The sequence below is a fragment of the Lissotriton helveticus genome, chromosome 5_1, assembly GCF_964261635.1.
Source record: "Lissotriton helveticus chromosome 5_1, aLisHel1.1, whole genome shotgun sequence".
NCBI lineage: Eukaryota > Metazoa > Chordata > Amphibia > Caudata > Salamandridae > Lissotriton > Lissotriton helveticus.
In genome coordinates, this window is record NC_136065.1 from 1,457,093,495 (window position 1) to 1,457,117,462 (window position 23,968).

Consider the following 23,968-nt stretch of genomic DNA (forward strand, 5'->3'; position numbering starts at 1 on the left):
GGGCAATTTCTACGTGTACAACGTAACTGCTCAACAAAGGAAGACTTCGAAAGACATTCAAAAGACCTAGCACAACAACTCGGCGAGAGGAATTATCCGAAAAAACGTATTAAACGGTCTGAAAAGAGAGCAGCTAATAATAATCGGGAAGCCTTGTTAGAGCCACCTGTTCCCAAAGAGAAGAACAAAAGGTTGACATGCGTTAACACTTTCAGCACAAGGTCAAATGCTATCCAACGCATAGTTCGGAAACACTGGAAGATCCTGAACACCGGAAAAGATTCTCTTGAACAACCACTATTTGCATTTAAACGAGGCACTAGCTTAAGAGATCAACTGATACACACTAGACCCCCAACCAGAGAGGTTCATCAAATAGGCACACTATGGAACATGCCCCCAGTAATAGGGCACCATCCTTGCGGTAATTGTGCTGCATGTCCCCAGACAAAACATTCCACATCTATTGATATAAGGACTGGTCGCCCCTGGGAGCAAAAGCGATTTACAAATTGCAATAGTAGCCAATTAATTTACCTCATAACCTGTCCTTGCTCATTCAGATATGTCAGAATGACAACTCGCAAAATCAGAACAAGGATTTCTGAGCATAAAAGTACGATAAGGTGCAAAAAACAAGCGACCCGTCTGACGAACCACTTTATACAAGTGGGCCATAAACCAACTGATTTTGAATGGACAGTACTGGAACAACCTAACATTCCAGCACATATAACTGACGTGGCTAAATACTTATTCAAAATTGAACAAAAATGGGTGTACAAACTTAACTGTGACAAAGCCGGTCTCAATGAAGACATCCCTTGGATGTCATTATAAACACTCTTGATCCAATCTTACACTCTTGATCTGACCTTTCTACTCCCGGTGGCACCTTATTGAACTATTAATGCATCGCGAGTAGCAAGACTCATTTAGTGGTCATAGACCATAATGAATACAACACCGTACATAAATACCTTACATTGATGGTATTACTCTCACGGTCCAGGGTCAATCTTCCATAGTGACAAATCATCTATTTTTTAATATCAAGAAGACTACTTTCAATACATCACACATATTTTCTTCTATATAGATGTAAAAATTAAAACAAAAATATAAATATCTATGCTGGTTATAATTCTCTCTCTGCATGCACCAATACGATTGTGAAATCTTTTGCCACCCGCCCATATCTTGGTACGGTTTTGGTCTAAATAATGAATGAACACGCAAATATTTTCTGCACCAATTTAATTATTCAATCTGTATCCATCCATATATCCAGTTAGAATATCCTGGAAATTTAATGATTAGTCCCTCATCACACAATGCGGACTACAACTCCCATGTTTCATGGCAGTCAGATCATGTAAGGTTTGGCATCCAATCACGATTGCGTATGAAATCAATAAGGAAATCGTCAGCCCTGGACGCGATACCTCCCCAAACAGCCCGGTAGGCTGACTGGAGTACCGACGGAGAGGTAAGGGCGTAATATTGAGAAAGCAAACTAAGACAAATGCTATAAGAATATGCGCAACGATCTAATGACTGATAGCGGTGGGAAAGACTTGTTATATTCCACATTGCGTTTTGGCTCTAGTAGTATATGGTGCAGTCGGGCTCCATCACTATAGACAGAGAGTGTTGTCGTGTGTCTGGAGCTCGTATTACACTACAGCCGCGCACTGTGAAGCTCATTCTGAACCGCGAGCCTAGCGATACTTCACGCTATACACCTCTGAGTACTGTTGCGTGTTTGGAGCTCGTACTACATTATAGCCGCGCACCGTGAGGCTCGCTCTGAACCGTGAGCCTAGCGATACTCCACGCTATATATCCTACGAGCGTGCTTGGATGATTATGAATTTCTTTATAACCGTGTGCGATATTTATGCAGAGTGACGGTATATGAAGGAAATCGGGGTTAAGCTTACTGCCTATTTGTTCATCACAAGGCTTTTTAACACCGCCTAGCGTGATATATAGAAATAAGGAAAACAAATAAGAGATGTTAAGAATACGAACAATTGCTTGCATAATACAACATAACGAATTTGAGGCTCGTTATTTTAAGTGTTTCTTTAATCCGCTGAGTCTCTCATTGTCGAGCGGTCATATATTTCATCACAGCTTTTTAATATTCTCTGTACCACAGAGCGGTGCTCCATTTTCCTGAGCTGTTTGCCAGGTGAGGTGAGGCAGTTTCCCCTTACAAATTAAGGTGAGCCTTTGATAATCTGATACATGGGCTGTATATAAAGGTCATTTGACCATATATGCTTAGAATAACAATTTAGTAATGTTAGTGATAGCCCATACTAATGATGGTTTGTTATCATATTTTGTTTCTTCGTCTGTCTATGTGTGTATACGTTGGCGACCTTACATCTGGACCTTCTGACTCAATAAGGAGGGAAACCAGAAGTGAACAGGTGACATTTAGCAATTTTGTTCACATTTGTCCTTTTATACTGATACTTTTTCACGTAAGAGCAGTAGCAATCAAGTTAATGGGTCCTGAAGAAGCGGCAGGTACCAACTTGAACCTTTAATGTCTGCAGAAACATGTCAACCAGATTACCCAGTCAGAAGTTATTTGTTTGAACCATCTGACTTTTTTGCACTCTTTTGTTTTTATAGTTGGAGGTGCACGACTCCAGAATAAAGTCACATTGCGTTCACCATCCAATTTTATTATAAACACATTCACTTTTCACTAATCACATATGCACTGCTTTCAGTTACAAGTAAATAACATCTACCATACATCCATTCAAATTACCCATCTCCTTGTTAAATCTGTGGAGATAAATAAGGGACATCCTACTGTGAAGTAGACTAAATGATGTAATGGGCGGAACAGAACAAGTAACTGATGGACATTTTTTCACAATGGGTAAATGTCCGATAGTTTGCCTTACTTTGAAAGCAGACACATAGCCAGCTCTACACACACATAGCCTTCTGATCATTTCAGACCCACAGTGATCTGTTGTTTTTCCTATAGCTTGCCAGGGGGATTATAACTGTGCTCAGGTCGTTAAACTGTCCCTCGGACCCTCCTTTAACCTTTTCGTTTGTTGTAGATGTAGAGTGCCACCTGGCCTCTATAGTACATTGTAGTTCTCGACCACCACTCGTGACCAGGCGCGGTCTGAGGGTATAAATAAAAGGGCCAAGGTTGCACGTGACCTTCGGCCGCACCACAGTATTAGTGTGTTGTGTGTCTTTTTTTGTGCTCTGGTCCGCACCCTGTGGCCTTCACGAGACCCTCTCCACACTGGCGATGAGGGTGTGTATATACTAGGTGTGGGTGGAAGTTGCGTAAGCAGTGGTCGAAGTGGGAAAAAAAAGTAGGGGAACTGTGGGTGGAGAATCAGGGGGCGGGAATAACCGAAGATTGAATCAGTGGGGGGAGTCAGGGGTGTGGCTAGAAATAGCAAAACATACCAATTTTTAGTACGTTTAGCATTTCACTGATCAGTTACAGCTTATAACGTTATTTAATTAAAACAATGGATAAACATGTTTATTTGAGGTTTAATTCAGGAGAAAACAAGCACCTATATGGAATACAGGTTTATGTAAAGCGTGTGAAATATAAGCAGGAACAACATGTTACCTTAATGCTTTTTCTCTTATTGTTCAGAAATCCATGATTATTTTTTGTCTCAAACATTGAGGTCATGAATACAGGGCTCCTCCTGTACACATGTGTTAAGCAGGGCTCGGAAGAGAAAGGGACTCTTCAGGAGAATCTAGACTCACAGAAACTCACAAAGGCTCCTTCATATTCATGTCAGCCAGTTAGCTGCTCAATCATAATATAGCAAAAAGAGCAACTGGTGGACAGAATGCAGAACAATATCATACATTCACCCCAGTACAGAGATATGGGCCTAAATACATTGTTTCTTTGCTCACCATGCCATTCCAGTTTGGGCCCAGCCATATGCAAATCAGTCTTGATCCTCCACCCAATGGGAACAGTCCAACCCGAACTGCCAGGCCATTTGTTTTCAAGTGTCCTTTCATTCGGGAAGTGAACACAAAGCAGTACCCACTGAACTATGCACATAACATATTGCTCTTTGACATGCATGGTACATGTTCTTTGTAGCAGACATATTACCCCTCTGCACTACCTTAGATGAGTAAAACAGCCACTAGACAAAACATGCTCCCATCTCTCTCCAGCAGGTACATTGATCATCAAAGTTATCTTGGCACTTGTATTGTTGACCGAAACCTGCTGAATATATAAAGAACTTTGCAGTGTTTTTAAAACGCCTGCACTTGTACAAAACGGTCCCCCCCAAACTAAACTGGCCCCCTACCCTTCCAGTCACCCTGGGAAACGCCTGCTCCTGCCCTTTCACTGCTCCTGTCCAGTCAGTACTCTTGCTCATGCTCGATCAACACTCCTGCTTCGTCAATTCCCCTGCCTCCTCCCTTCTCCTGGCCAGTCACTTATCCTGGCCAGTCACTTCTCCTGGCCAGTCACTGCTCCTGCCCTGTTCACCGCTCCTGCCCTGTTCACCGCTCCTGCCCTGTTCACCGCTCCTGCCCTGTTCACCGCTCCTGCCCTGTTCACCGCACCTGCCCCGTTCACCGCTCCTGCCCCGTTCACCGCTCCTGCCCCGTTCACCGCTCCTGCCCCGTTCACCGCTCCTGCCCCGTTCACTGCTCCGGTTCGTTCCCCGCTCCTGCCCGTTCACTGCTCCTGCTCATGCCTAATCACTGCTTTTTCCCCATCACCTCTCCTGCCCCGTCACCTCTCCTGCCCCATCACCTCTCCTGCCCCATCACCAGTCCTGCCCGTCACTTCTCCTGCCCATCACTTCTCCTGCCCGGTCACTTCTCCTTCCCTGGCGCCTCTCCTTCCTTGGCGCCTGCTCCTGCCCTTTCACTGCTCCTGTCCAGTCAGTACTCTTGCTCATGCTCCATCAACACTCCTGCTTCGTCAATTCCCCTGCCCCCTCCCTTCTCCTGGCCCGTCACTTCTCATGGCCCGTCACTTCTCCTGCCCATCACTGCTCCTGCCCTGTTCACCTCCTGCCCCGTTCACCGCTCCTGCCCCGTTCACTGCTCCTGCCTCGTTCACTGCTCCTGCCCCGTTCCCCGCTCCTGTTTGTTCCCCGCTCCTGCCCAGTTACTGCTCCTGCTCATGCCTAATCACTGCTTCTGCCCCGTCACCTCTCCTGCCCCGTCACTTCTCCTGCCCATCACTTCTCCTGCCCGGTCACTTTTCCTGCACCGTCACTTCTGCCCCGTTCACTGCTCCTGCCCCATTCACTGCTCCTGCCCCGTTCACTGCTCCTGCCCCGTTCACTGCTCCTGCCCCGTTCACTGCTCCTGCCCAGTTCACTGCTCCTGACCGGTTACCACTCCTGCTCATGCCTAATCACCGCTCCTGCCCCATTACTTCTACTGCTTCGTCACTTCTCCTGCCCCGTCACCTCTCCTGCCCTGTCCCCTCTCCTGCCCATCACCTCTCCTGCCCATCACATCACCTGCCTGTCATGTCACCTGCCCGTCACTTCTTGTGCCCGGTCACCTCTCCTGCCCTGTTGCCTCTCCTTCTTCATCACCTCTCCTGCCCTGTCGCCTCTCCTGTCCCGTCACTGCTACTGCCCCGTTCACTGCTCCTGCCCCGTTCACTGCTCCTGCCCCGTTCACTGCTCCTGCCCCGTTCACTGCTCCTGTCCTGTTCACCGCTCCTGTCCTTTCACTGCTCCTGCCCAGTTCACTCCATGTACAACATTAACTAATGACACAAGGTGTCAAGTTCCCCACAGTACTCTGTCTGGGGAAAGCTCCTCTGTAGTCACTAACTCAGCATGATATGCTAAAGGCAGAGGGCGGGCGCATTGTCATTCAAAAAGGGACAATCGGCCTCTATCGGAATGGCAATGTGCCTGCCCTCAGCGTGAGAGAGCTCAGGGAGGGGCTGCTGCAGCCTCTGGAGTTCAACAGAGAAGTGCAAGCAGCCCCTGGAATCTGAATGAAAAAAGTTGTTGTTTTTAATTAAGTAAGACTATTCTTGCCGTCCGGGGATGCTTTTTTGAAAGTAAGAAGTAGGGGAACGGACTCAAATAATTTTTAGAAGTAGGGGCACGCCGTGCCCTTCCGTCCCCGCCCACTTCTATCACTGTGCGTAAGGAACTTTCGCGGAGAGGCAAGCAGATTGAGCCAATCTCCGTGCCTCTCCGCATATTTCAGTTACGCGGCACCCGCCCGCCGCCTCCCGCCCGCCATATTAACATTAGTAAAGTGTAAAATAAAGATAAAAAAACGTACATTATCACGTGGTCATCTTACTCGCCTGGAATAAGCATGCGCAGACTCCCGTGCATGAGCAGTTCCAAGAAGAAGAATATACAGACAAGGAAGATGACCCCGCATTAAGGTAAGTTTTTAAAATCTTTATTTTAGGCTTCAATAATGTTAATATGGCGGACGGGAGGCGGCGGCCAACTTCCGTTCCGCCCCGAGTGTGCGGAGATTTGCCCCGTTTCGCTACCTTCTTTGCAAAAGGGGCAAATCTCCACACATTCCGTGGGCAGAACGGAGATGTCCGCCCACCCCTAGTGTATACAGCCCACGACGTGTGTCTTGACACCCGACAACCACGTAGCACCTGGATTGGCTTCACCTGGCAGCATCGCGACCGGTTCCAGCATCTGGCCAGCATGACACTCACCGTTGGCATCAATTCCTGGCTCCCGCAGCAGGCGCCTTCTCCCTCCCACTGCCGCTCTCCAATCAAGGCCGGTGGAGTTCCTGAGGGCATCAGCGCGCTCCCAAGCATCAAGGGAGCAATGCACAGCGAATCGCCTTTGCCCCAGGTGGGCCTTTCAAGTAAGGCTCAGCCTGTGACGTGCTCGCAGCGCGGCGAAGGTGGGGCTCTCCAGGCCCAACATTGAGGGAATCCCGGAGCGTGCTGCTCTGTAGGAGGCCACGCGTCACTGCCCCAGGCACAGCCGGTGTCTGCAGGGGCCTGTAGCTGCTCTTCACGCCCTGCTGCCAGCAGCACTGTAAAAGGGGGGAAAAGGAAATCAAGACAGCAGAGGCCTGATACCAGGGCAGAGAAAAAAAGAAGAAAGCAAAGGCCAAGAAAAAAAACAAAAGCATGCAGAGACAGACTTACAGTGCAGCAAGGGGCAGGCTGCTCAGGACAGCAGAGGCCTGATATCAGAACAGAGTTAAAAAGGAAGTAAAGGCCAAGGAACTGGAGTAAGAAAAAAGAGCACACAGAGACATACTTACAGTGCAGCAAGGGGCTAGCTGCTCAGGACATTTCTGACATCTGACCAAAAGGGTTGAGCGCAGCGTCTGAAAAATAGAGCATCCACACAAGGGAACATGGGAGATCCACCACCCCAGCAACCAGCGCAGGCACCACTGGCACCGTACACCCACGTATCAGTCACGCCCATATCGCCCTTCAGTCAGTTGGCGGATCCGGCCACCGCAGCCCCAAGATAGAGACTATGGGTTGGCCGGTTCAGTCACTGCTTCACTAGGACACAGGAGACAGACGGTACAGTAAAATGCTCCCTACTGATGCACTTCGGGGAGATGAATTATACGAGCTCTTCGAAACGTTGCCAGACACAGGAGCCGCGCACAAGTATGATGCCGCCATCGCGGCCCTGAACTGGTACTTTGACCCGCAAATGAACCCAGACTACTAACAGTTCAAACTATGCTAGACTCGACAGACAAAGGCGGAAACAGTCGATATGTTTTACGCCTGGCTCCGGAAGCTGGCGATGACATGCACAGGGATCAATCAGAATGACGAAATCAGGGCCCAAGTTATACAAGGGTGTAAGTCAGTTGCCCTGCTGCGCCAGATGCTTCGTCAACCTGGAATTTCGCTTGACGACATTCTAATTCTCCCACGCTCCCACGAACTGTCGATTAAGAGTGCAGATTAGATGGAGGCGGTTCGAGTGGGGAACACAAAGTCTGCATTGGCGTCAAGATCGGTACATGTGAAGGAAGAGACCGTAGAGGTTGTGCAGAGGCGACCTGCACCCAACCAGAGGCGAGGGACAGGAACACGGCCCAGCGGCAAATGCAGTCACTGCGGTTTTGACCATAAAGAACAAGACTGATGTCCTGCCAGAGGACAGACGTGCTCAAAGTGCGGCAAAGCCAACCACTTTGCCAGTGTTTGCCACAGTGTGAGTGGATGGCCCCAAGGAGGCACCACCCGAGCGCGACAGACAAATCTTAGGAACCTGACACTAAAAGAGTGAGAAACCCCAGAGACCCTGCCGGAACAAGGAGCCACTGCCTACTACGAGGAGGATGACGACATGTTTTTCATCTCCTTTGCCGGCAGAACGGGTCGCAAAGGGCGCCCTCCCCCAATGTGCTGTGTAGAGGTGAATGGAATCTCGGTGCAGGCCCTCATCGACACCGGAGCGTCTGTCAATGTGATGGATTCTGATCAGTATAAGAAACTGTCGCCCAAACCAAAATTGTCCCCCAGCGTGGCGAAGATATATACATATGGCGGCACTGAACCCATACCACTACGCGGGATGATGGAGGTTGTGCTCTCAAGTGGCAAATACTCAGTGAGGACCACTTTCCACATCACAGAAGGAAAGAAAGGAACATGGTTGAGCTGTCAACACAACTGAAGATTTAGAGTTAGTGTTCTTCTTCCAAGCAAGTTCCTGAACACCATGCAGAGGACATGTTGTAAGAATTCCCACAACTTTTCCAAGGGCTTGGCAAGCTAAAGGGGAGTCAAGTAAAGCTACACATCGACCAGAGCGTCCAACCGCGCGCCCTCCGACACTGGCGCATAACATTCCACCTGCGCACCCTGGTGGAGCAAGAATTACAGAAACTAGAAGACCTTGGCGTAATAGAGAAGGTGTCGGGACCCACTCCGTGGGTAACCCCGCTCATGGTGGCACCCAAGCCAAAGCAACAGGGAGCGTTTTTAATCGTAAGAACTTAAAGACATGGCTGTTTGACATCTAATGCACTATATCAAGTCCATTTCTGAGTCATCCACCAGCACCATTAGACTTTCGAGTGATATGTGCGCTTAATAAATACTCTATGTTTTGTGTGTAGACATGAGGCTCTCTAATTAAGCCATTCGCAAGGTGTGGCACATGACCCCGACGATGGACGACTTTGTAGCGGACTTGAACAACGCGCAGTTGTTCTCGAAAGTGAACCTCAACTCTGGCTACCACCAACTGGAGCTAGTGCCAGAGAGCCACTACATCACTACATTCTCGACACACGTGGGACTGAGAAGGTACACCCGACTCTGCTTCGGAGGGTCATCTGTGGCAAAGGTCTTCCAAAACACCATCGGGGAGGCCCTCTCCGGCCTGGTCAGCGTAATAAATCTGAGCGATGACATTTTGATCTACTCGCAAAGCCTGCAGGAACACCACCCCAGACTGAGTGCCCCGTATCGGAATGCGGACTCACCCTCCACAAGAAAAAGTGTGCATTCTACCAAGGATCGATAGACTTTTTCGGCTAGGTGTTCTCAAGAGATGGGCTTCGCGTCGACCTTCGCAAGGCCGAAGCCCTCCACAATGCCCCGGTGCCGCAGAATCCCACCAAAATAAGAAGCTTTCTGGGGATGGCCACATACTGTGGAAGGTTCCTTCCAAACCTTACGATGGTATCTGAAGCGCTGAGACAGCTGACCAAGACCGGAACGCCATGGGAGTGGACACCCCGAGAGGAAACGGCATTTCAAGGGATGAAGAAAGCGCTCCTGGATCAAATGACAATGGCATATTTTCACCCCAAAAGGAAGACAGAGCTGGTCGTCGACGCTAGCCAAGTGGGGTTAGGGGCAGTCTTGCTCCAAGAAGATGCCAAAGGAACATGCCTTCCAGTGGCGTATGCCAGCCACGCACTGTCTCCTAATGAAACCAGATACGCAGAAATAGAGTGTGAGGCCCACGCTCTATACTCATTCCAGCTGCTCTATCGACCTGGTGCAGACAACCCTGCTGACTTCCTGTCGAGGCACCTTGCAGTGACAGAAGCCTGCCAGGTCCTGGACGACTCTGTGAACACAGAGGCCTTCATCTGCATGGTCGAAGACAATACCTGCCAGCTGGCAGTCACCACGGAGTATCTATGCACCGCCACCGAAATGGACGACACTTTGGGAAAAGTCAAGGAAGCTCTTGAAAAAGGAGCGATGGAATCGGTTTCTGGACGGTCTCTCGCTCACAGCTGAAGAGCAAAACTCCAGGCGACAACTGTGGAGGGTGAGGCACGAGCTCAGCATAGGAGGGTTTGGGCTGGTCCTCCGAGGAAAGAGAATAGTGGTGCCCAAAGCCTTACACCAGTGGATCATCACCCTGGCTCATCAGGGTCATCAAGGCACTGCCAAGACAAAGGCCCGACTCCGAGCTAAAGTATGGTTCCCCGGCATGGACAGCATGGTAGACGAAGTAGTGCAGAAATGCCATTCCTGTGCCATCACCGGCATGGACCCTGCTCCGGCGCCCGTGATTACCGAAGAACCTTGCCGCATGCCATGATCCAAAGTAAATGTGGACTTTGGAATTTTCCCGGACGGGCGATACTCCATGGTCATCATTGACTCCTTTTCCCAATTCCCGGTGGTGGAAGTGGTTCCGTCCATGGAATTCACCCATGTCCAGCCGGCCCTAGTAAAGATCTTCGCCACCTTCGTACTGCCTGAAGAAGTCAAGTCAGACAATGGGCCACCCTTCCAGGGTCAATTCCATGATTTCCTAGAATGGCGAGCCATCAGACACCACCGGATCACACCTCAGTGGCAGCAAGCCAACTGCGAGGCCGAGCCTCAACCGGGCACTGCGAATACGGGCAGAACAGCGACAGGACCCAGAAACCTGCTTACATCAGTTCCTACTCCCTTATAGGCAGACACCCCACTCCACCATGGGGTGCACCCCTGCCACACTCCTGCTGAAACTCTCTCCCAGAGATTTCATCCCTGAAGACCCTGACTGGTGGCCGCCGAGTCTGGATGTTGAACGAGCTCAACATAAACACAAAGTAATCAATGACAAAGCTACAGCCAACAGAGGTTCCCGAACTCCGGGTGTGTCTGTGGGGTCCTCAAAGATCGTCACCCCAGCTGGAAGTTCCACACACCATACGGACCAGAAGTTCGGGTTGTTACCATGGTAAACTACACTATGGTCATGGCTCGGCGGGGCCGACACAATGTGGTGCGTAATGTGTCTTGGTTCAAGGAAGTCACCGAGGCCCTGCACACCAACTGGGCATCCCTGGAGGACGAAGTCAATCAGATGGACATGCCTGTGGAGATGGCAAGCCCCCTGGCAAGCTCAGTGCCTGTATCTGGTCCGGAGGCCGGAAGTCCATCCAGGGAAGGCACTCGGGACTCGCCCGGGAGAAGAGATACAGCGAGCTCTCACGGGAGTCCCGTTGCAGCCCCGGGTGAAGCACCCTGTCGCAGCCAAAGATATCTGCTGAGACCTAATCCCGCACCTAGCCAGAGGCTAAAGGACTATGCCTGTTGAACTGCAAGGAGTTAGCAACGCTACCTGTGGCCGCTGCAGCAGAAGAACTGTTGAACTACTGTATTGTTCCAATGTTCCTGTTCTGGTTATTCTCCTCATGTTGACTGTTTCTTATTATCTAAAGGAAAGGAGGAATGTAGAGTGCCACCTGGCCTCTACAGTACACTGTATCTCTCCACCACTCCTCGATGCGGTCCGAGGGTATAAATGAAATAGCCACGGTTGCACGTGACCTTCGGCCGATGCCACATTATTAGTGTGTCGTGTGTCTTTTGTGTGGTCTGGTCCGCGGCTCTGTGGCCTTCACGAGACCCCTATCTACAGTAGGGAGCGCTATAAACAAAGCCCATTTATATTACTAGAAACTCAGGATCCAGACAGATTGTAGGCTGCGCACTGGGAAACAACATGGGACTGAGTAGGGTCAGGTGTCAAGCAGTCAGTTAATTAGCACACACATGCTGGACTTAGAGGCCAATGTATTTCTGTACAAAGCTGCGCTAAACATTATGAGCTGTGCATTAGTGTCTAAATAGCTATTATTATTAGTGTTGAACTTGGCCCTTTTTGCATGGTCATCCCTAAACTTTTTGCCTTTCTCCTAGCCTTTTGCTGACATGGTTTTGGTGGTTTTAGGACTCTGGGCACTTTAGCACTGCTGTCCAGTGTAAAGTGTATGTGCTCTCTGTGTTAAATATGGTAAGAATGGTCTACACCTGTTTGGCCTATTACATTTACCTGTCAGTCGCTTGTAAAGTGGTATCTCATATACCCAGGGCTGGTAAACTAAATGCTACTGGTGGGCTTGCAGTGCTGATTGCGCCACCCACCAAAGTAGCCTTCCAAGCCTATCTCAGGCCTCTGCCATTGCATGGCCTGTGTGCGCAGTGTTACTGCCGCTAAGACGCGGCACCTACAGTGTGTGCCATGTCTGTGACTCCCCTTTTACTGCATGTCAGTCACCCCTAATATAGGCCCTAGCTAGCCCTATGGGCAGGGTGCATTGCAGGTAAAAGATAGGACATGTACTTTAAGTGGGTGACAAGTCCTGGTAGTGACAAACAGCCATTTTTCATTTCTCACTACTGTGGGGCTGCCCTCCCATAGGAATGCATTGGGGATTCCCTGATAAGAGAGGTGCAGTGTGGTCAAGTTTGGTATGTTTAGAATAGTGATAATAAATGCTACGCAATGGTGTGCGCAGATTTGTTACAACTATTTTAGAAATGCCACTTTCAGAAGTTGCCATTTCTGTGTGCTATGTGTCTGCCTGCCTGATGTGAATTGCATGTCTGACTTTTGAGTAACAGGGGCTGGGAGGTGTGAGTGACTCCAGGAGGGGCAGGGTGACTCCTGGCAGTGGACAGCTGCAAAAGTGGGGCACATTTCAGGAAGAAGTCCCACTGGGGCTTCAGTGGCACAGTTAGTGCCAGTGTCATTCTTCCTTTTTGGGGGTATTTGTTTTGCAAAGTCCCGGAGTGGGGCTTCACAAGGGTACAGTGGTGCAAATCGGGGCACATTGTCATTGCCCATTGGGCTACAATTATTGGAGGAGCCCCAGAGCAGGGCCCCAGAGGCTGGCGCCGCTTTCCAGTGTCCACATTTTGTTGCCTTCACAGCTGCACCGCAATTAGCGGGCAGCTGCTACGTTTAGGCCAGTGCATTGCACACTTTTCATAATTGCTGATGAGGCAGCTAGGGGACCCTTTGCGAGGTCCCCCTTAGAGCCCTGACTTTGCTAGACATAGGGTATTGGAGCCCTAGAGTAGGCCTGGTGGCCTGGGAGACAGGTTTGCTGTTGGTAGGGTGCAAAGCCCTAATGTGATGCCCCTTTCATCAGGTGTGTATGCCTACAGAAATGGCTATGAGGTCTAGGCGTAATGTGATTTATGCATGATGTTATGCCTACAATGATGTATGTATAATGTAATTTCTGAACCATGGTTTATGCCTCTAATGATGTCTATGCTACTTAGAATGTTATTGCATAATATGTTTATGCTGGTGAGGCCAATTGCGTAGTGTGTTTGTGCTTAGAATGGTGTCTAAGGCTAATGTGATAATACTTAAGTCATACTTAGGTCATTATTGTACCAGCAGTTACTGGTTGTGGTTTATACTTACTTACCTGTTCTGATGGTTCAGATGTGGCCCGACTGGCCTGTTCCTGTATATAATTCCACTGTGAATATTGCCTAGTGCCAGTTGGCACCGTGTAAATGTGTGATTATATTTCTAATGTGTTAATGACAATACAAAGGCTATTTTTGATATAAACTTATGTGGAGTTTCTTTTGTGGTGTGCCTAGTGTGTTGCTGCTGTTTGAGTGTGTTGCGCAAACACTTTACACATTGCCTCTGGGATAAGCCTGACTGCTCATGCCAAGCTACCAAGGGGGTGAGCAGGGGTTATCTTCAGCGTATAACTCCCTTGCCCTGACTAGAGTGGTGGTTTCTGCCTGGCTTTGGCGCAAGCCTTAGCCAACCAGAAAACCCATTTCGAACATTGGTTGTCAGCGGTGAGGATAGGACTTGCGTTTGCGCAGTACCACAGCGACAACTGGTTGCACTACAAACGCTGCATTTAGATAATCACGTGTTTGGGGATTATTTTTCCTGAGATGTATTTTTCTCCTAAAAGTTTCATTTTCAAATTGCGTACTCTTGCTTCAGCTCAGACGCCTAAGTCTCTTGTGTTGCACCTGTGTTTTAAGTACCTTGCCAAAATAGAATCTACCTTTAACTACCATGATATGTTGAACGACAGTCTAGATGAGTTAAGGGGGTACTGTGGTGAGAGAGGCTTAGAGGTAAGTGGAGAGGGCACTCGGGGAAACCTTGGATGCGCCCTGATATGCTGGCAACAGGAGAGGTGGAGACAGAGGGACATGGATCAGGGCACACTCCAAGGGGTGGTGGGTCTGAGGGTGGCCCTTAAGAGTCTGAAGAAGAGGAAGAAAATGACAGGACAGGGACGCCAGTAAATAATGAGGACCCCATAGATATGGAGTCCCTTGCTGGGTCCAGTGACGGGGGCAGTGCCTCATCCCTTTCCCTGTCCCCAGAGGAGTGGGTGGATAGGAGGGAAGAAAGGGAGCATCAGCTGGCTTTGGACAAACTCCAGTTGCAGTATGCCACAGAGATAGCGCGGCTGGGTTGGGAGGTGAAAAAGGCCTTATTGGCTCAGGAGCCGAGGCTCAAGGAGTTGGCCCATGAGTTAAGTCTCAAGGGAATGGGCCTTGAGGAGCAAAAGCTAGAGATCGAAAGGGTCCTAGCTCAGGAGTACAGGAGCTCACAATCAGCCCCTCAGTACACAGAACTAGTGACACCCAGATAAAAACAGATCCCTACAACCAGTGTATTAACACACTGAGTGAACCACTCTGTACACAGTGTGGGGCACAGTCCCATGTCACAGCACCCCAGTATTGCGATCTTTTGAATTTAACATGGAATAATATATTGCGGAAAACTTCCTGGAAATCACATCTGTTATGTTATATTATTATAATAATAATAATAATAATAAACAAGTTTGTAAAGTGCATGGTTACACTAGCTAGTGTGTCCCCACGCTGCGGCTAGACCTCATCCAGGGCGGTAAGTAAGCCATGCGTGGCATAGGAAGGATGGCTAGAGGTTTTGGCATGGCAAAAAAGCATTTTCTTTTAAACTTTGCGGCAAATTTGCCCAAAACAAATATGCGGGCTCCCGTGCTGCTTTTGAAATGGGCCACCGGGTGGGCCTGTTCATGGGGGCATGCAGCGTTTTTATAAAATATATAGAGGGGGCAAGGGGGCCCACTCCAAGGGCATACATTCCCCGGGGACTACCACCTCCCTGGGGCTTATGAACATTATAATGGGGGAGCCTTGCAGACCCCCCGGGGACCACCACCTCCCAGGGCAAATACTTTTAAAAAGAGGGAGGGGGCGGCACTGCCCCCCTCCAAAGCCATACACGGCCCCAGGTACCACCACCTACCCAGGGATGGCCTGTGTAAAGTAAAGGAGGTGGGCCATATGACCTTCCTCCTAAAGACATTAATGGCCCTGGGGACCACCAACCTCCAGGGCCGGCTCCTACTATGTCCGGGGGCACCCACCCCAGAGCATATCCATTTGCTTTTGCTTCGTGAGAGCTGACAGCTCCTGCCAAGCAAAATCAAACACTCTGGTTCCAGGGGGCAGGAGCTGTCAAAGTGCTCCCGCCCACTGAAAGCAGAGATTTCATCTCTTACCCTGCCCACAGACACGCTGACAGGGAAAGACATGAAACTATTGCTCTTGCGCACAGGGAGCTGATTTTCCAGCAGCTCCCTGTGTGTAATCATGCCGGCTCTTGCAGGAGGCAGGGAGCCGGCTGGACCGAGGAAGTCTTGAGGCTCCCCCTGCGGTCCCCAAGATGAACACTGAGTGCCCTGGGTAGACTTCAGGACATCTGGGTAAACATGGCCTGACCCTTAGGGATGGGGTCCCTGGGGTTAAAAACGGCCTGGGGAGGTGGGCTGTGCAGGCCTCATTCCCCATTTGTTTGTGTCTGGACCCCGGTGGATGCGGCCCCAGGGGCTGAAAAAGGCCCGGGAGGGGAGTCGCACGGCCCCACACCCACAATGAATTATGGTAGGTCCCGGGGCCAAAATAGGCCGTTCTATTCAAATTGCAGCTGGCCCGTTTCAGAGGGGAAAAAGGAAATACAGAGTGTAGAAAAACAAGCAGGAAAAACAAAACAGCGGGCAGGAAAGGCAAAACAGAGAACAGAGAAATGAGCAGAAAAGCCAAAGCAGAGGGTAGAAAAAACGAGCATTAAAGACACAACAGAACAAAAAAGGGCAAAACAGGGAGCAGAAACACTAGCAGAAAAGGCAAAACAGAGGGCAGAAACACAAGCAGAAAAGGCAAAATAAAGCAGAAGAGGGCAAAACAGTGAGCACTCGGAAATGTACACACCCACTCACAGACCCACTCAGAGACTCGTGCACTCACTCACAGACCCACTGAGAAACTCATGCAGCCACTCCTAGACCCACTCAGACACTCACACACCCACTCACAGGCCTACTCAGAAACACACGCACCCACTCAGAGACCCATTCAGAGACTCTTGCACACACTCACAGACCCACTCAGAGACTCATGCCCCCACTCACAGACCCACTCACTCATGCAGTCACTCCCAGACTGACTCACACACATAGAAGCACTCGCAAACCCACTCATACACTCTCACACCTACTCACAGACTCACTCAGACACTCATGCACCCACTCAGACCTTCACATACCCCCTCACACACCCAGTGAGACACGTATGCAGCCACTCCCAGACCCACTAAGACTCTCACTCACCCATTGAGTCACTCATGCACTCACTCACACACCACTGGGACACTCATGCCCTCATTCACACACACACATGCTTCAAGGTTATAGGTTACAATTAGGAAATAAAATTAAAATTCCTTAGAAATTATAGTTAGGAAATAGAATTTTTAAAAACCTAGAACTGGAAAAACCAAAGGTTACTGGAGCATTATAGTTAGGAAATGGAATTCAAAAAACCAAAAGTTACAGGGACATTATAGTGATGCTCATATTTCACTCGTACAAAACTATAGAAATTCAGCAGTTATAGTTACCTGAGCTAACTGCAATTTACACCCTTGCAATGCACTGCGTATGACCTCACATATTACATCACTCATGACAATTTCAATGACATCACTGATGACATCATCCACAAACCCACTCACACACCCACTCACACCCCATAGAAACACTCATACACCCAACCCCACTCAACCTTTCGTATACCCATTCACAGACCCATACAGGTACTTACACAACCAATCACTCATCCATAGAGCCACTCACACATCCACACACTTATGCTGCCACTCACATACCCACAAATTCACCCTTACAGCCACTCATGCACCCACTCACTCAAGAATACAAACACTCACACATCAAGTCATACTGACATAAAGATACTTACACATCCACTCATGTACTCACTCAATCACCCATACAGAAACACACACATCCACTCACTCACCCATACAGGTTTTCACACACCAACACACTCACACATACAGCCACTCACACTGCCACTCTCTCACCAATACAGCTACTCACGTCCCCTCTCACTTTCCCATACAGCCACTGACACAGCTACTCACTCGCCCATACAACCAGTCACACACCAACAGTACCACTCACATACCCATCCACACATTCATACAACCACTCACATACCCTCTCACTCACCCTTACAGCCACACACAGATATGCACTATTCAATACAGCCACTCATACCCTCTCACTTACCTATACACACACTCAAACAGCTACTCACTCACCCATACAGCCACTTACACACACCTATGCAGCAATTCACGCAGCAACTAACTCATCGATAGAGCCACTCACACACCCACTCACTCTCCAATACAGCCATTCACGCACCCATGCACCTATTCACATTCCCACAAACACATCCACACACCCACTCACACACCCATTTGTACACTCAGACAGCCACTCACACACTGATACTGACTACTACCCAGATGATATGATAGAAATAGTATGACTAATTACTATTACATAAAGTAGAGTAAGTTAACTTATGTTGCAGCTTAGTATATAGCTTTAAGTAAATATATTTACGAAACAATTACACTCACAGGATGATGTCATCAGTGTTGGTGACATTATTTGAGATGTCATCAGTGGTGTTACTGACCATGTAACGAGCGATGTAATATGTGAGGTAATAAGCAGTATTCATAACTGCTGAATTTCTATGGTTTTGTTAGAGTGAAATCTGAACCTAACTGTAACATCCCAGTAACCTTTGGTTTTTCTTCTGGGGAAAAAATAAATAAATAAATATATGTATATATATCCAATTCTGTAGTTATGGCTAGTAAGGATTCAGTGGCTCGAAACATCACCACAGTAGCGCAACTCAAATCTTGATCAGCGTTTTTATTTGACAGTGGCAACAGAAAATCCACAATGCGTTTCAGAGTTTCCTCACTCTTTGGTCACAGGTTAACCAAGTGACCAAGGAGTGAGGAAACTCCGAAACGCGTTTGGGGATTTTCTGTTGCCAGTGTCATATAAAAACGCTGAACAATATTTGAGTTGCGGTACTGATGTGATGTTTCAAGCCAGGGAATCCTTACTGGCCACGACTACAGAATTGGAATGAATTATGAGGTTCGCTAAATCGCCGCATACTCCCCGTACAAGTAGGCTCTGGCATAAGGGAGCGTTATTGGATGGGATATATATATATATATATATATATATATATATATATATATATATATATATATATATATATATATATATATATATATATATATATATATATATATGCACTAAGAATGTGCAAATAATCCCAATTTGAATGGCAATGGCAATCTAGCTCATATGGGTACATATATATATACCCATGAGCTAGATTGCCATTGCCATTCAAATTGGGATTATTTGCACATTCTTAGCGCATTTGAAAAACCTAATATCATTTTGTATGTTGTAACTGTATTTGTGTATAAGTTCTTGCAAAAAATGCGCAAATCCTACATGCCCCAAATAATCAAAATATTGCAAGCCAATAGCTGCTTCAATCACAAAATAGACTACTTGAAAGACAATTGTAGGCGGTGGATTTATTTTCAGGATTTACAGTCACGTGACAGTTCATTTTAATTATCTGCTTTTATGTACATAACAAACTCACTCAACATAAAGTTTGCAAGAACTGTTCACAAAATAATCTGTGAGATATTCAATCACAACTTCCAATCAACAGAGTGTGATACAAAAGGGTTGTAGTTAAAAAAAAAAGTTTGTTAAGTGCATTACATCAGGCCTGCCCCCATCCGGTGACCTATTTTTCGCTTTTCTAAAATAAGCATCTTGTACTCATCAGTGACAAAAACCTTTTGCTTAGACCACTTCATTGCCTTGTTTTCCCCATGAGCATTCCATAGCAATCTTTGATACAACAAAGTGCCTGATTGCATACATTGCATGAGTTCGCATAGCACAATGATCCTTGACCCAAATGAATTCATATTTTAATGACATGTAAAAATATCATTTTGTATATATAGGTCTAGGTTGGGTTTACTGTGCTGGACAGCAGTTGCATCGCTACATCCCACTGGTAAGCCGTGACAGCTTTTTCCATCTCCATAGAGTTGTAGACACTCCGGGGTTTGCAGGCCTCATTTAAGATGGCTGCCTGTGAGGTGGTTCTTGTGGTTGGCTCCTCGACTCCTCCATAGTCGCACGTTGAACTTCATTATGAGGTGTTAAGTCTGATGGCCAGGTTTGGAACAGGCCACAACCATGGTGGGATATAATTACAGATGCAAACGCAAAGATATCAAACAGTGAGGATGCTTCACGCACAAACAAGGCAAAGTGCATTAAGACCATTCTACGGCTCCTCGGAAGACTTATCAGGGAACATTTATAGCTCCTTGTGTTCCTTAATGACAATGTCGCTCCCCTTAAGGTTAATGTGCACGTAACAAAAAACGGAAATGAAAAAACGAGAGCACTGACCATAAGTTCTCAAAACAGGCACAGAACATAAAGCGTTGAAGCAAAGAAGCCATGGGGTATTTTCCAGGTATCAATATACTACATCAATTGTTTGAAACATTTACATATACAGGTGATGGCTGGTTACCAATTTTGTTTGTGCGACAGGTTTAATTTGATTGTTTCGGATTCTAAATATATTGCACGTCTCTTCTTTTTAGCTTAAATTGGATTTAACACTTGCTACACGTTTTACAAATGTGTGGATAAATCAACATTCCAGTTCATTGACGTATTAACCCTAGATGGCCTTTCTCGTTCAAAAAATGCCGTTCGTTTTAATATACGTAGTTATTATGTCATAGGCTCAAATACACCCCCTTGATGTCTCTCAATCTGAGTCTATGGTCTGGGGGGCTATTAATTAGACGGCCATTTTTCTTGAATTTTTTTTGAATCGTATATTGTGCATGACTGCATGAGTTTCGTTGACTCCACCTTATCCCACCCAAGGTCAAAATCTAGAATATACCTGAGAACAGTGTAACCTAATTGGTAGTTAATGCGCAGAATGTTAGGAGAAACAAATAAACTTCCAACAATCTCTGCAATAACCAGCAAAGAACTTGTTCCCTAATATTGTGTTCTACAGGGATCAACACTGTCAAGATCTACTGCCATCCAGTGACAGGGAATCCATTGTAAAAAAAATTGTTTGTAAAAAAACAAAAAAAACTACCACACATGCCCTTGTGCTTAGCAACACGACGATTAGTTTTCAAAACACCGCATATTCTTTGTGATTGCAAATAAAAATTACCCCAATCTCTGACTGCCTGTGTTTGGACCACTTCTCTTCATGATAGATGCAGAATGAAACGAGGGGCCCCTAAATTTCCCATATCGCACAGATATCCATTGACCTTGGCCAGAATGGGGCCCCCTGAAGGTTTTAGCCGGCCCTGAAGGGTTGGGGCCCCGCTGCGCCTCAGGGGCTGTAAGGGCTTGCTTTGCGCCCCTGAGAAGGAAGTCTAGCGGCTGAATGGCTGAATGACTATCACAATGACATGCTATGCTGGAAGATTCCACCACAGATCTGCAAGTGTTAGGCGCACATCAACAGCAGGTAATAAATCCATGATTAGAACTGATATATAGTCATCTGTCAGTTACAAAGTGTGTAAATCCATTCCGGAAGTACTAACTGGGACCCAAGGAAGGTGAGAAGTAAAAGGAAACTCAAGCCAAGACTATAATGAAATGCAAGAGATCCATTCGGCACTTATACCAAAATACACTTCTCGCCCATTTCATCGCCGTGGTGCCCATGGATTTATGGAGCCGAAATAATTGGAAACCGCCTCTTATGAATTATTTTACCATAAGATACAGCAACAATTTTCACATCAGCTTGGTGTGGTATAAGACATTTTGCCCCAGACCCCTGAGTACTATGTGATCAATGATTTAATTAACTTGGCTTATAGCAGTTGCAAGTGGGGCAACATCTTTGACAGCAATGCTCTGTATTTACATATTTTCCCGAACAAAAATGATAATATATTTTTATTTAAAGAAGTTTCAAATACTTTTGTTCCTGCTTTGTGAGATCTAATTGATTTTCACTGACGCCTTCAATCTGATCGATGCCTGGTGACGCATTACCCATGTTTCGATGGCCCGGTCAGGATCGAAGCCTCACCCCATTTTTGCCAATCATATTAGTCCATCTTCACCCAGCATTTTATAACATGATAAATGTCATGGTGTCACTGCCAATAGATAGGAGCAAAAAGAATGCTGACAGAAATCATATATCCGACATGAACATGCTGGCTTTTTTTGACATGGACAGTTTTAATAAACAAAAGGGCAGTATTGTGTGGTTGAGGGTTCCTAGTTATCCCATTCACATTTTATGTCTTCATTCTGTATGTATTATAGTGCTTGTAACCATAAAAAAAGTTCCGCCCACTGAGGAAAACTTAGCACAGTACATGAAGGTACAGACCATGTATGCAGGATGTGACATCACATGCCAGCACCCAGCATTCAAGAGAGTAGTGGAGCAAAGGCTGACGGGAGCAGTTGCTGCTAACCAGAGCATTGCAACTTTCTTCTGAAAGGTGTGCAGATAATTGAACATTAAATACAGATTTATACCCAAACGACAGTGTTGAAGTCAAATGCGTTTCGTGCATGGTCTGTAGGGGGGTTGACTCTCTTCGTGCAAACCCTGGCCTTTTCCTTGCTAGACTCCTTGTTTGTGCGTTTTTCTGCTATGCTGCAAGCGTTGTGCATATTATTATGAAATGAAAAATAAAATGTCCCTTTTTGCTTACTGATCTTTTTCGAGCGCTTGGGAATGTCAGTTCCTTTGTCGCTGGCTGGAAGCCAGCCTGGTTTCTCCTTCAGCAGTTTCGACTTGTCCGGCCTCACACTCCTCAAGAACTTTTTAAAGATGTTTGCTGTCAAGGAGAACTTCCTGCAGACCTCTTGGGATCTGCTGATAGGCAATGAGGGGTCTGCCATCTCTCCCTTCTTGTCTACTTCCGGTAGATCCAACCAGTTCTCCACCAGATCTGCAAAAATGTTGTCCCCCAGGACGAGTGGTTGTCGATTCCTACTCTGAGACATGAGGGAAGAAGTCCAGTCTTCCGTGTCGTCGCAGACGCTGCCTTCTTGGGATCCTCGGTCATAGGCGGCAGGTACTTCGCGTGGGTGGAATGCACCTGTGTGAGGAATACTTTCAAAATCAGAGCTCACGGACTGACAGGTCCCGGGAGTCCAGCTTTCCATGGCAGGCAGGGTGGATGACGTGGACACAGTCTCTGAAGGATCCCTGTCACTATACGTAGTTCTGAAAGGCAGGAACATGTGTCTGTGGCCACTGCCCATCGACGAGTCTGTGCTGAACACATTGGTGGAGCGTGAGGAGAAGTATGAGTGGCGCTCTTCTGAATACCTCTCAGTGATGGGCGCCGGCTCCTGAGGAGGTCTACACTCGCGACTTCCACTCACCGCCCTGTGGCCCTCCCAGGAGCACTGGCATTGGCCGCCACTTGAAGTCTGGTTGGAAGGACCCCCTGAAATCTCCATCCGCTCCAGCGCCGTCTGAACCTGAAGGAGCTTCAGTTCTTGCAGGGCCCCCATCATGCAGTTCATCTGTTCATGTAGCCCGTCTCCGACTTCCTTCATGGACACCTGCATCAGACAAACACAACAACACCAAGTCAGAAACGAAATAACCCAACAGGATCTCAACACCTTGAAAAGATAGTAACTGTTTCTAGAATAACCATGCCTATTACAGTAAATACTTATGTCAATGCATAGCCTGATCAAACACACATAACAAACCAATGAATTAGTTAGCTATTTGGGGGGTATTGGCTGTTATGCCTCCTCTGTGTGTAGCTGGAATATCACAAGCTGCTACTTTCCCAGGGAAATTACCAAGAAATGGGGAATACTGTGCACACATGGTGAATGTGACTCATTTTAACCCATAGCAACTCCATTTTGACACTGCCTGTTACCCATACAAATTCCCCCAGACATTACATAGAGGGAGCTGCACATGCAAATCTCATGTCCGCGCACCATTTATATATATTTACTGATTTAAAATCCGGTACAAACACTGTTTGCACCGTATGTGACATTTATCACAGCGTGCATGAGGCCGACAGCTAGGAAATTGTACGATCAGGTATTTCAAGGGATACCTAACAGTCAAATATGATTACAAGTTAGATATAAAGAAGATACTTTTATTGGAAGTACATACTGCATGACTGGATACATTGACATGGTTTTCACTCTCTGCATTTCTTTCTAGCCCTCAGTGACA

The 23,968-nt window shown here is 47.3% G+C and overlaps 1 protein-coding gene across 3 annotated transcripts in view; it reads right to left on the minus strand.

Moving 5' to 3' along the window:
- Positions 1 to 19,217: 19,217 nt before the first annotated feature.
- INKA2 (inka box actin regulator 2) overlaps positions 19,218 to 23,968 on the minus strand; it is a 72,831-nt gene continuing 68,080 nt past the window's right edge. For all 3 annotated transcript variants that reach the window (XM_078644458.1, XM_078644457.1, XM_078644459.1), the window contains exon 2: positions 19,218 to 23,319. In XM_078644458.1, coding sequence (XP_078500584.1) covers positions 22,273 to 23,319 — 1,047 coding nt within the window. In that variant the 3' untranslated portion in view covers positions 19,218 to 22,272. The remainder of the gene's footprint in view (positions 23,320 to 23,968) is intronic.